The sequence below is a fragment of the Carassius auratus genome, chromosome 14 (assembly GCF_003368295.1).
Source record: "Carassius auratus strain Wakin chromosome 14, ASM336829v1, whole genome shotgun sequence".
NCBI classification, from domain to species: domain Eukaryota; kingdom Metazoa; phylum Chordata; class Actinopteri; order Cypriniformes; family Cyprinidae; genus Carassius; species Carassius auratus.
Window position 1 is genome coordinate 4,497,384 of NC_039256.1, and position 13,838 is coordinate 4,511,221.

The 13,838-nt window shown below is 34.0% G+C and overlaps 2 protein-coding genes across 3 annotated transcripts; both read left to right on the forward strand.

Moving 5' to 3' along the window:
- Positions 1-262: 262 nt before the first annotated feature.
- On the forward strand, positions 263-2,178 carry LOC113114450 (transmembrane emp24 domain-containing protein 11). The gene is made up of 5 exons (XM_026281383.1): positions 263-481; positions 1,153-1,244; positions 1,347-1,472; positions 1,564-1,710; positions 1,879-2,178. Exons 1-5 carry the CDS (start codon positions 334-336, stop codon positions 2,026-2,028), a joined length of 663 nt encoding a protein of 220 aa, XP_026137168.1. The 5' UTR covers positions 263-333; the 3' UTR covers positions 2,029-2,178.
- Positions 2,179-3,100: 922 nt separating this feature from the next.
- Positions 3,101-9,022, forward strand: rnf212 (ring finger protein 212). Of its 2 annotated transcripts, XM_026279646.1 has the most exons (13): positions 3,101-3,225; positions 3,800-3,912; positions 4,204-4,265; positions 4,410-4,484; positions 4,571-4,627; positions 4,741-4,799; positions 4,878-4,937; positions 5,962-6,017; positions 6,167-6,236; positions 6,600-6,642; positions 6,733-6,787; positions 8,244-8,316; positions 8,418-9,022. In XM_026279646.1, the coding sequence occupies exons 2-13, from the start codon at positions 3,804-3,806 to the stop codon at positions 8,566-8,568; spliced, it is 870 nt and encodes a 289-aa protein (XP_026135431.1). In that variant the 5' UTR covers positions 3,101-3,225; positions 3,800-3,803; the 3' UTR covers positions 8,569-9,022. The 2 variants fall into 2 exon arrangements, with proteins under 2 accessions (XP_026135431.1, XP_026135432.1); XM_026279647.1 differs by lacking the exon at positions 4,204-4,265 and having other exon boundaries at positions 3,117-3,225.
- The last annotated feature ends 4,816 nt before the right edge of the window (positions 9,023-13,838 follow it).

Here is a 13,838-nt window from a genome sequence, read left to right on the forward strand (position 1 = left end):
TAATAAATGACATCTGGTTTGATATTTTTTTATCTAATGCACAACATTTTCAAGTGTGGTTTGATAATAGATTTTGAGCCCAAGTATACAGGCTAGATTGTTTTAATTACTACATATTAAGTTATATATCTTTTTGAAGCAAGGCATGTAATAAATTGACTATTTCCATCAACATATTTAGGTCTCTCCCTAGTCTTATCATGACTTTCTATTTACCTTGTTTAAACATGACTTTACAAACAGCAGCTGCAGATTTCTCACACTAAACCTGCTGAGAACATAAAGCTTTACTAGTGTCCTGTTATTATTATCTGTAGCTTTGTTACCTTAAAAATGAACTGTTTTACAGCAATGTATATGAGGCTGACAGGCCTGCTGCTAGCCAGTTGTGTCATTTTGGCTCCGGCAATGTATTTTGATTTAGGGGAACAGGAGGAAAAGTGTATCATTGAGGAGATTCCAGAGGACACACTTGTGTCAGGTCAGTGAAGATCAATCTTGCTGTTATACATATTTGCTCTATATTACACAATATGAAACAGTTATTTGATCCTAAATAGTCCCAGAACACTTTTCCTCACATGCTGCTTAGACTAACAGGTGATTTAATATCCAGGTTGAAAATGGAATCATACTTTTAATATGTGTAGGACATTTATGTCTACTTTTTGTATGCAGTCCAAACATCAAGATAAACTCTAAAGGCAAACATAGATAAATTGTGTACATTTGGTTTATTCTTATCAAGACAATGACAGCTTGTTAACCACATTAGGTCAGAGACTATTTGGGGGCTTATACCTACTAAACTGAACCAAAATACTGTAGTTCAGTTTAATTTCAATTAAAGTGTAGTATCACAAGTAAATAAAATTTGTCATAACATGGCATTGACAATTAAAAAGGAACTGAAATATAATGGTTGTGGAACCTGCACAGACCATAGTTATTCCCTTCACAAAACTTGAATTAAATCACAACACAATGATAAAAATGATCCATTTAATTCTGTATTCCAGCAGCTTTCAATAGGGTATTCAGTTTTGTGAGTCATGGAGTAAAGGTACTGTAGTGCTCAAAGCAGCTACACTGGTCGTGGAGTACTGTAAAATCATTGTAATAAGGACTATAGTATCATGTTCCTCCCTTCAGGCGTCTTTCTGCTAGAGTACTGGGATGAAAATAAGAAGACCAATATCCCACACCTTGGTCTGACTGTGACTGTGAGAGATCCTAACAATGCGGTCTGAAGCATTCAACTCTTCATGCATAAATGAGAATCATACAATAAACTCTTAATTATTACCATCTGCAACGATTCCTCTGATACATTCTGTCACATGCAGGTGGTCTTGTTAAAACGCTTTGGGAGATATGGAAAATTCACCTTTAAATCCCATGCTTCAGGTCAACATTTCTTGTGCGTGCAGTCCAACTCCACCAGGTTCTCTGTGTTTGCTGGAGATCGTCTGGTAAGTTGTGAAATGCTGTGATCTCATATATTAAATTTAACATCCTTAAAATATCATCTAGTCATGCTCTTACTTTTCTATTTATGTACAGAAAGTGCATTTAGATGTCCAGATGGGCGAGCATACCATTGATCCTAATGCTGCAAAGGCAAAAGACACCATGAAAGCAATGGAGTACAATTTGCAACATCTCATTGACCAGATGCGTTACATTAGCAGGCAGCAAAATTTCCAAAGGGTAAGCAAACACAGGCAGGACGGTCTGACAGCAAAATGTTACCATATTAATTGCTTGCCAGGATCAGAATAAGAACCAGACCAAGTGTCATCTGTCCACATTTTCCAAGGTGCACTTACTCTCTGGTGATTATGTGCTATTTGTATCTGTTTATTTTACTGCAACCAGGAACGTGAGGAGAAGTTTCGCCAAATGAGTGAGGAAACAAATGGAAACGTTTTGTGGTGGGCCATTATTCAGACATCAATACTCCTCTCTGTTGGAATCTGGCAAATGAAAAACCTCAAAAACTTTCTCATTGAAAAGAAGTTGGTTTAGCTTTATGAAATGCCTAAATGTGTGTTTGGATTACTGTAACATTGTTTGAAGCATTTTGATAAATGTGTAAGTCTAAATTAACTCGTCTGAGCACAATACCCTGCAATGAGCATGTCATTCTAATCAGTTCAACTGATTTTAATAAATTAATAATATAGCCTTAAGAAACCTACAGATTGTATTATTTGTATTTGTGTGTGTGGGTGTGTTTTTGTGAAATATCAGGACACAACTCTGTATAATGACATGGGTATGACACAGGTATTACAAGGAGAGGGTGACTTATGAGGACATAACCCTTGTCACCATTTTTCAAAACGCTTATAAACCATACAGAATGATTTTTTTTTTATTTATTTATGTTTTTTTTTTTTTGAGAAAGTAAAAATGCACAAAGTTCCCTGTGAGGGTTATGGTTAGGTGTAGGGTTGGTGTAGGGCCATAGAATATACAGTTTGTACAGTGTAAAAACTATTACGCCTATGGGATGTCCCCACTTTTCACAAAAACAAACATGAGTGTGTGTGTGTGTGTGTGTGTGTGTGTGTGTGTGTGTGTGTGTGTGTGTGTGCTATTCCACTCTAACAGTGTGTTTAACCTTGAATGTCATAAGGGTCTCTTTTTATTATTCTTATTATTATTATACATCATATGATAGTTGAATGAATAAGCATTTAATTTATGTTTTGTTACGATAGGAAAATATTTGGCCGAGATGCAACTATTTGAAAATCTGGAATCTGAAGGTGCGAAAAAATAAAAATTTGACTTTGTGGTCAAGGGTCACATTTATTAAATTAAATAAACAATTAAAAATCTACATATTTGATTTAGTTTCCAACGAAATTTCAACCCCTTTAATTATTACAATTATTAATAATACAATAAAACTATCAACACTAAAATAAAAAATAAAAAAGAAGAAGATACAATAACAGACATATAAATTATGTTGGATTGTTTTAACAATAAATGTTCAATTCATCATGATTATGAAACTACGGTCAGCATTTGCTTTATTTATTTATTTATTTAGTCTTTTTTTAATGAGTGCGCGTGCGCGATTACGTCACCGTGACGTTGTCGTTTAAAAAGCGTCAGAAAATCTGCTAATCTGTTTTATGATAATTAGTAAACATACAATTTTAATGTACACGCGACTGATATAGATTTGGGTAACGTGCAAAACAGTTACAGGTAACGTAACGTTATGTGTTTTATTCTAGAGTTTAGTGACCACAGCAACTATGAGAGACTTTCGTGAAGTCCTCATGGACATTTTATACATTATTTTGTATGACGTTAGTTGGCTCAAACGCTATACATCCACCTCTATTTTTAGTCCCGTTTGATGTTCATTTAATCAGTTTGTCTTCTTTTCATATTTTAAATCAATCATACTTCCCTCAGAAGTAGAGAAAAAAAGTGTTTTAAACGGGAAAAATTACTCGATATTATACTAACATAGATCGGTTTGCTATGAAATAATATGTGTGACCCTTGCAACACATAGGCTGTGTCTCAAAACCGTATAAGTGGTCTAACGTTACCTAGAGAGTGTTCTGGCAATAACGGGTACATACAACATTTTACTGGCATAACTTACAGTAGGCTACATGGTGAAAGCAGCAGTTTTGGTATTAAAGGCAGCTCTACAGAAATTTTAGATATGTATAGCGCCTAATAACTACCAGAAAGGCTATGTAATGTTAGTTAGACAGTTCAGCTTAGTTTAGCGCACAGCTTTGATGATGTTGTTGTACGTAAACAGAATAATGTCTCACTGGATCTGCTGTAACTCCTGCTTCGTGTCTCCTGGTCCTGAGCGTCAGCTGGCTGTCACAAACTGCGGTCACATCATCTGTAATGTTTGCTTTCAGAGAGGTAGCACACTCAAATAACATTATGCATTATATATAACATGATTATTTACATTGTATTTATAAATAATATTATATTATACATAATTATAATAATTATCAATATGATATATGACACTATAATTTAACAGTAACATTTTATTATATTAAAATTATATATTGTCAGATTTCAAAATGGTATAAATGGTGCTGGCTTCACGTAATAGTCAGAACATCAATTAAATGTGTGCATATACTTCCCTCTGCTGGAAGTAATATCGTTCTACAGAGAGGGTGTATTTGTTTTCCCCTTTAGGAAAACAGGGTGTCTGCCTCATTTGCAAAGCAACGTGTCAGATCTCCCCACTGTCTGATAAAGTAAGATACAAGAGATTTGTGTGTGTGTGTGTGTGTGTGTGTGTGTGTGTGTGTGTGTGTGTGTGTGTGTGTGTGTGTGTGTGTGTGTGTGTGTGTGATAAAGATTCATTTTAATGAGATGTGATCTGTGTATTGTTCTCGCAGAGTAGCTCAGAGGTGCAAGAGCTTTTCTCAGATATCAGTGCAGTTGCAGTCAAATACTTCTCAGAGATAAGCAAGGTAGTACTATTCATGAAATGAGTAGATTGCAGGCTATTGTTAATCATGAATTTAAGGCATAAAGTCACATTTATTATGCTTTGTAGGTTTTACAATTCCAGGCCAGACACCAGAAAAGATTACTGGCCCACTATCAGCAGAAGGTGAGAGCATCTTGTCCTTAACAGGACTAGCTCTGAGACTTGGATAATTGTAGATGTGGTTGATGTTAATATGGCTTAGTTAATCCAGATCGAATTAATGTCAAATAAAACAGATCGAGAGAATGAAGGAGGATGGACTGAAAATGCAACAAGATATGCAGAAGATGTCCAAGTATGTATGATTACTACATTAGTGCAGCCATTTCTATTTTATTTTTGCATTATTTCTATTGTTTTCTATTTTGTGCAGGAAAATTTCAGAACAGAATGCTTACATATCCAAGTTAGAAATGACTGTTCAAAATCAAAGGTATGTCAACATAATAAATGAAAAGAGATAATATCCCTTCATATCAAATGAAAATATTCCTTCATATCAAAATGAAATCACATTTCTGTAAATTGGTATATATATGGTGTGTGTGTATATATATATATATATATATATATATATATATATATATATATATATATATATATATATATATATATATATATATATATATATATATATAATAACTATAATAGCATAAGGTGTTACATTGATTTATATTAGTATTATCTATCTCATTAAATACAAATCCTTTATGGCAGTCTAGTTCCAGTCTTTAGTATACATGGAAATTACTTGTCTCCAGGGTAATTTGAGCTTTATTCTTAATGTTTTTTAAAACATTAATGCAACTCACTCAGAAAATTAAAAATAAATAAATAAATCTACTGAAAGATGACTCACCATCAGGCCATTCAAGATGTAGATGAGTTTGTTCCTCATCAGAGCAGATTTGGAGAAACACTTCCTCACGTGCAGATGTAATGCTTAATTAATCCAAATATGTTCTGATGAAGAAACAAACACTCATCTACATGTTGGGTGGATTGAGGCTAAGTACATTTTCAGCAAATTTTCATGTTTGGTTGAACTATTTCTTTAATTATTTTATTCAAAAAATGGTACAGTAAATTGATCAATAACGAAAGTAAAGAAATTTATAACATAACAAAAGATTTCTACTTTTGAAAATGCTGTTATGAACTTTCTATTCATCAAAGAATCCTAAAAAATATTAAGCATCAGTTTTCAACTGTGATAAGAATTGTGAAGGATCATGACACTGAAGATTGGAGAAATGGCTGCTGAAAAGGCAGCTTTACAAAGGAAATATATTCAAAATATATTCAAATAGAAATTAAAAGCCAGAGGCAGCGAATGCTTTTCATATCCACTGTAAATGGGGCATGTCTTCTTCTAAGACAACATGTGATACCCGTAGAAGAGAACACTGTAAACATGTACTGTATTAATGTAACACGTGTCTCTGAAATCATTCCAGTTCAAGACTGGCTTTACAGTCCAACCGAGATTTACAGTCATCGAGTCAGAGACAAGGTGCGTTTAGCTTGCTTGTTTTTAGATTAACAGATTGTTCAGACTGTTACAGTCTTGTAAGCAGTTCAAACTATTTTACCCCTCGTAAATCGGTCAATTTTCTGAGCAGTTATACCATTTCCGAAGTGCTGTTCCTCTGTTTATTTCAGCCTCCCCAGTGACAAAAATTCCCTATTCTTCCCCACTCTCGATGTCTCGATCCTTGTCCTCTGCTAGCCTGTGAGTAAATGTTCAGCTTCCATCTCTAAAGAAGGTTTAAACTAAGTTGCCATATGTAAGTAAACATTTAGAACAACATTTAAAAGTCCCTTTGTTTCACATTTCACATGGGTTCATAATTCTCTCTTTTTATATTTGATTCAGTAACACTAAACTGTTTCATAATCAACTGTACAGAACAAAACTGACGTGATAGAGAAATGTATCCCTTTTCTGATTACATTCCAGCCGACTTTGTTTGATGGTTTCTAATTCCCATGGAATGTCTATGAAATATTATCTGTTATGGCTGTTTTCTCAGAAGAGTCTGGGCTTTAATCACTGAATTATTAATTGTGATTGATTGTGATTGTTCTTTCTCAGAGCTGACAGCATAGAAATCAACAGCAGGGGGCACTCTCACAAAGTAAACTCCATTTATTTTTCTGCATACTGTGTCATTTACTGTAGAGTATAGACAGCCCTGTTGTGATTATATATCTGTTTTTCCATCTAGCCAGAAGTCCTGAGTAGAATTTGTCTCAGAAGCTCACCGAAGGACTGCCGCATAGGTTTGTCATTGCAAAATCATTGCTGGTTTTTGTTTCAGTGTTGTGGATATTCTTGGCCAATGCTGGGGCAGGCTGTATAAACCACTTAGACTAGTCTTAAAAAGTTAGTCATCTCATTTTTTTTCTTTAAAGCTGGTCAAAAGTTATAAAAAGTGTGAATGATCTAATTTGAATAAAATAATACCATTTATCTCTTTGCAAACTACTAGTTGGTCGAATTAGTTCTTAAGACACCGTCTTAAAATAACGACTATGTTTATGCAATTTGCCCCTGATAATTAACAGCTTGTTGTGGCCAAAACAAAAACCAGTGTTTTTAATATTTACATTTTATCCATTTCAAGAAGAATTGTTAGCTAATTTATTAAAAGCAACCAACTTGACACAAAATAGTCTTTTAAAAAAAGACTTTACAATAAATATACCAATCCAACCTAGTACTATTATTAACCAAACATTTTCAGTTACTGAAAAAAAAACTTAATAAATAAACTTTGGTAAAATACATTTTCATTATCTAAAACTAGTAAAAAATAATAATTGCAACACACTATTGGAGTCTGTGATACATGATATATGATAATACCATGTTACAAAACCAGAAATCGAGGTTTAATAAATAGATTCAGTCTGTATTAAACTTGAAAAAATGGCACTATATGGGAGTGCTGAGAAATAAAAATCTAAATACTAAATATGAAATACTAAAACTAACATAAAAACAAAATAAACAGAAACTAGTAAATAAATAAAATAAAACTAACAATGATATAGTGAAAACTGTAATAAAAAAAAGGGGGAAAGTTTTATTTAATAATCTGTTGTAAGAGATTAAAACACATTAATTGGGTTATACTGTTTTGGACTGTTAGTTGGAAAATATGTCTAAAATATATCAATCAAATGTCTCTACAATAACACTAACTACAGTGAGTATTTCTATATATACATGTACACTTGTGTTCAAATGGCAACTGATTGAAACAGAATGCAGTTGTTTCAAGTTGAACTACAGTCCATTTAACTCATGAAATCTGACAAAACACACACACACGCACACACACACACACACACACACACACACACACACACACACACGCACACACACACACACAAACCCTGTGTAAAACAATAACCGAAGACATTTATCTGATGCATGTTTACATAAACCAACAATTACCTAAGAGAGCAGACAGAATGCTAATTGTTTCATGCTAAATAACTGTCATATCAATACTTCAATCCATTTAATAAAAGACTAAACACTGTATTTACAAACTTTCATTAAAAAGCAATTGGTTTTGATAATACAAATTACATTTTCCCATTGGCAGATATATTCCTCTAAAAAGAGTGGATAGCACTTTTGACATGTCATTTCTCAATGATATCAACAGCCCATTTATACAGTGTCTCTATATACTTTGTTCTGCAATGAATGGTCTCCTCCATTTAGGTTCAGTTCTTCACAGAGCATCAAGTCAGAGCCCTATGGGTAGCCATTCAGCACCATTCAGCGCCACTGTCAGGTATTTCTACCACTAAAGAATGACTCCACTGTCTTGTATCCTGGAATACTATTCTATCTAAATATGGACACCCAGAGTAACAGGAGAATTATCTCTTGCAGTAGGCAATTCTCCATTGGTCTACGGGAGCCGGTGATGAATCCATCCCATAATGTGGCCTACCGCAGAGAGTCAGCATGGGAAACGCCTGTGTTCAAATTACCCTCGGCCTACAAATACGGCTCTGTGTCCTCCCTGGGACCCCCACCATGACATACACTCCGGTCCAAAAGCAATACGGATAATCACATCTCATAATCTCATATGTCACAAAGCTGTGCTATTTTTACCGGATACTTTTAGGCAAAAGGCATCAGGCCTATTAATGTAATCACTATCCAGGCCTGTAGTCAAACACAGTGCAGTGCTGACCTGTAACTGACTCTGTTATGATGCCGCAATGCATTAATGCTAATGAACAGTGAACATCTGTGCTTTTGTTTCCATAAATGTATTGTAGTAATTAATCACAGACCCTCGTTGAACAGTTTGTGAGTGTGAATTTTAATATACCATTTTAGCGCATGACTCGCATTGTGTTAGCAGCATGTGCTGTTAATCCGATCCAGAGCGTTCTCTGCAGCATGTTTCCTCGAACACACTGATGCCATTGTACTGAGGTGTTCAAACCTTGTTCGCATTGATTAAAATGATGCATCTGATAATATGGCTTGAGTTTGTTTGGGTTTTTCTGTTGTTTCTTGTTTGTTATCTTGGTATCTCATCAAAGATGAAGTTGTGAGAGTCATCTAATCAAATCTTGGGTTCAACCAAACAAATCAGCTGGGGTTTGGAGGTGGGCTGTGTATGGAAAATGTCTGTGTACATATTTCACACTACCAGATAAATATGAGCAAACAAGGACTAACTGAAGGCCTGCTCGAAACTTGCTAATGCTAAAGTCTTTAGGATTAAAAGGTCAAAGTCCCACCTTGAGTGTAAGTTTATTCGATTTTTAAGAGAGTTTGTTAGAGCTTTATCATCCAGCAGGCAAAAATCATATTTTTTTTTCCGATGGGGCAACATTCAGTTTACATAATCAAACTGAAATAGAATATTAATGTTTTAGTCCTTACAACGATATATATATTTATTTATTTATTTATTTATTTATTTATTTATTTATTTTCACTTTTAAGCATGTTGAAATTTATGTATACCGGTTTATAACTATTAAAAATATTTTTGTCATATGTGAAACAAAGGTCAATGGGTTCCAAAATGTTCCAATAATGGACTGCACCGACTTTCATAGTTTAAAAAATAAATTAAATAAAACTCTTTTGTGTTCTACTGACAAAGGAAAGTCATAAAGGTTGAGTGAATGACAGAATTATAATTTCTGGGTGAATGATGCCTTTAAATATTTGAACAAACCCTCAACTACAAGTTTAAACAATAGTAACAGCAATGCTTGACTTGGCAAACAGCACTGTTGGTCACTCCCCTGCTGGTCTCACGGCCAGGGTGTAGGCTAATCTAATGTAACATTTGGAAAACTAGCCATAATGCCCATAGAGGAACAAGTAAATGAGGAATATTTACAGTCGCAGCGCTCCTTCCTGCTGCAGTCCCAGAGCTCTTATTACTTATGGAAAAACCGCAAGAAGCTAAATGAGTTCCAGCACCTTCAAATGTCAAATGCCACAAGGTACTCCAAATATTTTATATAGTCTAAAAAACAATTCTTATAAATCTAGTGACTGCATGCAGTAGAGCTGATGAACACTTTAGCTCTCAGTAAACCTGAAGAGCTGTGACAGCGTAAAGTGTGCAGTGAAAGAAGAGACGGTTATTCCTTGAGGGCCTTGAATGATCAAAAGACAGGAGAGATTGTTCCACTGTCATATCTGCCATGTTGCACAAGCTGCTGAGAAAGATGGCACAATTACGCTGAGTACAGCTCCTTAAAAGTTTGTCTTTGATTCGTTTAGGAAGTGAATGTCTCAAGGGGACAGGATATTAAGAAGACAAATGTTTTTAAAGCCGCAGACGCAGGTGATTACGTAATTGTATGGTTTTGTCTTATTTAAACCAACAGTTACATAGTTTCTTATTCTAAATAAACCATGTTTTTAATGCAAACATCCTTATTGTTCCTATGTAAATTTGACCAGTAGGAGTTTAATTATACATAGGAGTTCTATTATATATATGGACATTTATATGCAAGCGTGTACACACACACACACACACACACATATATAGCCTATAGTATATATGGTGCATGCTGTATATGGTGCATCCAGTAAATGCAAAATGTTCTAGTGATTTGCTGTGCACTATGCATCACTTCATATTACACTTCTTCTCACTCTACCTTTAATAGTCTGTGTTTCCTCTGGTCATTCTGCTAACAGCACATCTGGTTGCCGTTTTCTCCTGATGTGGTGGTGTACTTTCATATGGAGTACTGTGAGTGAGCGTGTGTGTGTTTACAATAATCACTTCCCACAATTACTACGACTGAAGGAGAAAAAAAAAAAACCTTGTTGGAGGCAGTTAAGTTTCCAGGCTGCTCACCTCTTTGGAATGTAAAAGAAACTCACAAGAAATCCCAGATGAAGCCGTACCGGTGTGCACAGACCCTTCAACAGTTTGATAAAGTTAAAAGTAATGAAGACAGAACTGAATTAGGCCTGCCTCACTTATTAAAGTGGCATGTTTGGATTCAGTAGGGGGAGCTTAAGGTCCCGTGCGTATGAAGTGCAGTATGAATGTTATAATAGGTTCATCTGAGACTTTGGCACACACACACACCTGGAACTCATTAGCCATCCATATGCAGAGAAACAGGCTATCAGGAGGACTCACCTCTCCCCAACTCCATCTCTGGGACTGAAACTGCAAAATTTCAACAATTGTACACAGCTTATATAGCACTAAATGTGGTGGGCTAGTCGATTTTCAAGGTGACTGGAATGGTGGTGGTTTTGTGCATTTCATTGCATCACCACAAATCAAGCAGCGGTTGGGCATAAAGTTTCAAATGGCTAACTATAGCTCGATTAAATGGCTGTAATTGAATGCCTGGTCACATATGTTTGCCTTATGAACTTTGTTAAAGCAGTGGCATGATTGAACAGTGGTCTAACTGTGTTGAACAGACGTTGAGGATGCATTATGCGCTTCATTAAAAGACATGCAGTTGTGTAATTTCACTATTAGGATGAAGTTGACAGTGAATGTGAGAGACAGTATGGAAAAGACTCACTATTTTTGGAATAGCAAACTACCATATGCTACGCATACTATAATCTATGCAGATTATGTGAATGTTGTGAATGTTTTTGTGTGGTACACTGCATCCCAAAATGCACTTACATGTGCTCAATATTTATTTTCCAGTGTGACAACTGAACCAGAAGAATCTGGACCTAGGCTTATTTTATACCACCAAAAGACACAATGTATTACACAAAAGTGAGGTAAAAATGCAGAAATGTTTATATTTCTATATTTATTTATAAGTGCTTATTTCTTTATTTTTGCATACCACAATAGTAGGTAGGCCAGTCCCTTTACAACTAGCTGTGTGTGTGTGTGTGTGTGTGTGTGTGTGTGTTTAACATCTAAGCAGGTCCTAAGTACACCTTTATATGAAATTTGTCACTGAAATATTGTTAAAGTATACTGCTGAATGTACTGAAAAAATATATTATATAACACAACAGTTACAATTATAATCAAGAATCTGATTTAGTATATTAGTCATCTTATCTAATTAACTGTACTTTATAGCATGACAAAAGAGTAGCCTATTAATAAAAACACTTATTTTAAATGTTTTAAGGTAGCACTTTTAATTTGTACTCTCTTTAAGTACACTAAGTACACTTACAAGTCTCCTTTCTCATTAATATTATATTATAACTTCTAAGATTAGCAGCACAAGTTGAACACTTCTTTTTCAGACAGGGTTTTCTGTCTAGTATATGGAAAGCAGTAAAGTCTTATTCTGAACATGTTAGTTGAACTCGGATAATGAGATACACACATAAAACATTACTGTGTTGGTACAATGGTATAGTGATAGTATCACATGGTAATATCATAGTACTTATGATATACAATGTGATTTATAAAGTACCTTTTTGTAGTTTTTTTTGAAATAGTTGTAAGTGAAAACACATTCATTACAGACATATATCAAGCAGTCTTGAGATTAGTGTAGAAAACACATGAGCTGTGAAGAAAATTACAATGAAGAAAGAGTGAAATTTTCAAAAACATGCCACACAAAAATCACAGAGTGAAAAAAGAAATGAAACTGTCATCCAGTAACCACAGAAGAAATAACATCATCATGGCAGTATGTTAGCAAACACGACACTCAAGCACCACATCAAAGACGCCGACACACGCAATGAATCGTCAGACTGACACACAACATGCTAGCCACCAGCCAGAATAAAAGCAGTGACATCAAGCCCTAATTACAGTGTTATTCTAGCTGGAACTCTCAAAAAATATCGACTTTATGTTTTACATTACAGAATCTGAATCTGAATTGAAATGGCAGTGAAGTTGAGTTATTTGCACTGAGCCAGGGTAAACGGAGGGGAATATTTAGATGTAATGCATGTCAAGAGACAAATACATTACCAACAGGAACATTAGGAAACTATGTGTCAGGCACCACTGAATCACTGAATCATTTAAACCCCTAAAGCTTGACAGAAACACATGAAACCACATGATGAGCCTCATATTTCATACCACATACCATAAACTGAATACTCCACTTAGCTGACAGGTAGATAATCAGTCCATGAAAAGACCCACATATGATCATTTATATCTTCAGGGAACATCACTAATAAAAAAAAAAAAAAAAAAAAAAAAACTATACACTATTACGAAGACTATTACTATTACTGTTTTAAATTATTTTTTCATATGGTATAAATCAAAGTCCCTCAAGTACCTAATGCATAATTAAATCACTATTACTTTTGGTTAAAACGTAATATGTGGAGAAAGATTATTAAAATACATTGTTTATAAATTATTCATAGATTAATTCATTCAATAATTATATATTTATTTAATAAATAACTAATACTTTTTTAATATATCTTTTTTTAGAACAAATAATACTTTGTTAGGTTAATACGTTTAATTATATAGGTAGATATTAGTAATTGCTAACACTTTTTGCAATTAACAGTTTGGTAGATTTGCATGTTAGTATTTATTATTATTTTGAATTACCTTTCATTCCTATATTTAAATTTTAATTTTTCCTATCATGTATTTTTGTTATTTGTATTATTTTTTTTTTGTCATTAACAATAACAAAAGTGATTAATAACTGATTATAAAAAACTAGTACTACTACTGATAATGATAATAATAATAGTACTAAATACAGTAAGTATATAATAAGAAGGTATTAATAACTTCAATAATTAGTCATTAAAACACATACTTTATTAGTAGTATTAAGTAGGCTGTTAATTGATTATTAGTATTTTAAAATA

What these genes read in the sequence shown, in the direction of transcription:
- rnf212 (XM_026279646.1), top strand. Translation starts at nt 3,804, where the DNA reads ATGTCTCACTGGATCTGCTGTAACTCCTGCTTCGTGTCTCCTGGTCCT. An exon ending in GCAGGGGGCACTCTCACAAA is followed by an intron (nt 6,643 to 6,732) that starts GTAAACTCCATT and finishes TTTTCCATCTAG; the next exon opens with CCAGAAGTCCTGAGTAGAAT. An exon ending in CCATTCAGCGCCACTGTCAG is followed by an intron (nt 8,317 to 8,417) that starts GTATTTCTACCA and finishes TATCTCTTGCAG; the next exon opens with TAGGCAATTCTCCATTGGTC.
- LOC113114450 (XM_026281383.1), top strand. Translation starts at nt 334, where the DNA reads ATGAACTGTTTTACAGCAATGTATATGAGGCTGACAGGCCTGCTGCTA. An exon ending in AGAGGACACACTTGTGTCAG is followed by an intron (nt 482 to 1,152) that starts GTCAGTGAAGAT and finishes TCCTCCCTTCAG; the next exon opens with GCGTCTTTCTGCTAGAGTAC. An exon ending in GGCAGCAAAATTTCCAAAGG is followed by an intron (nt 1,711 to 1,878) that starts GTAAGCAAACAC and finishes TACTGCAACCAG; the next exon opens with GAACGTGAGGAGAAGTTTCG.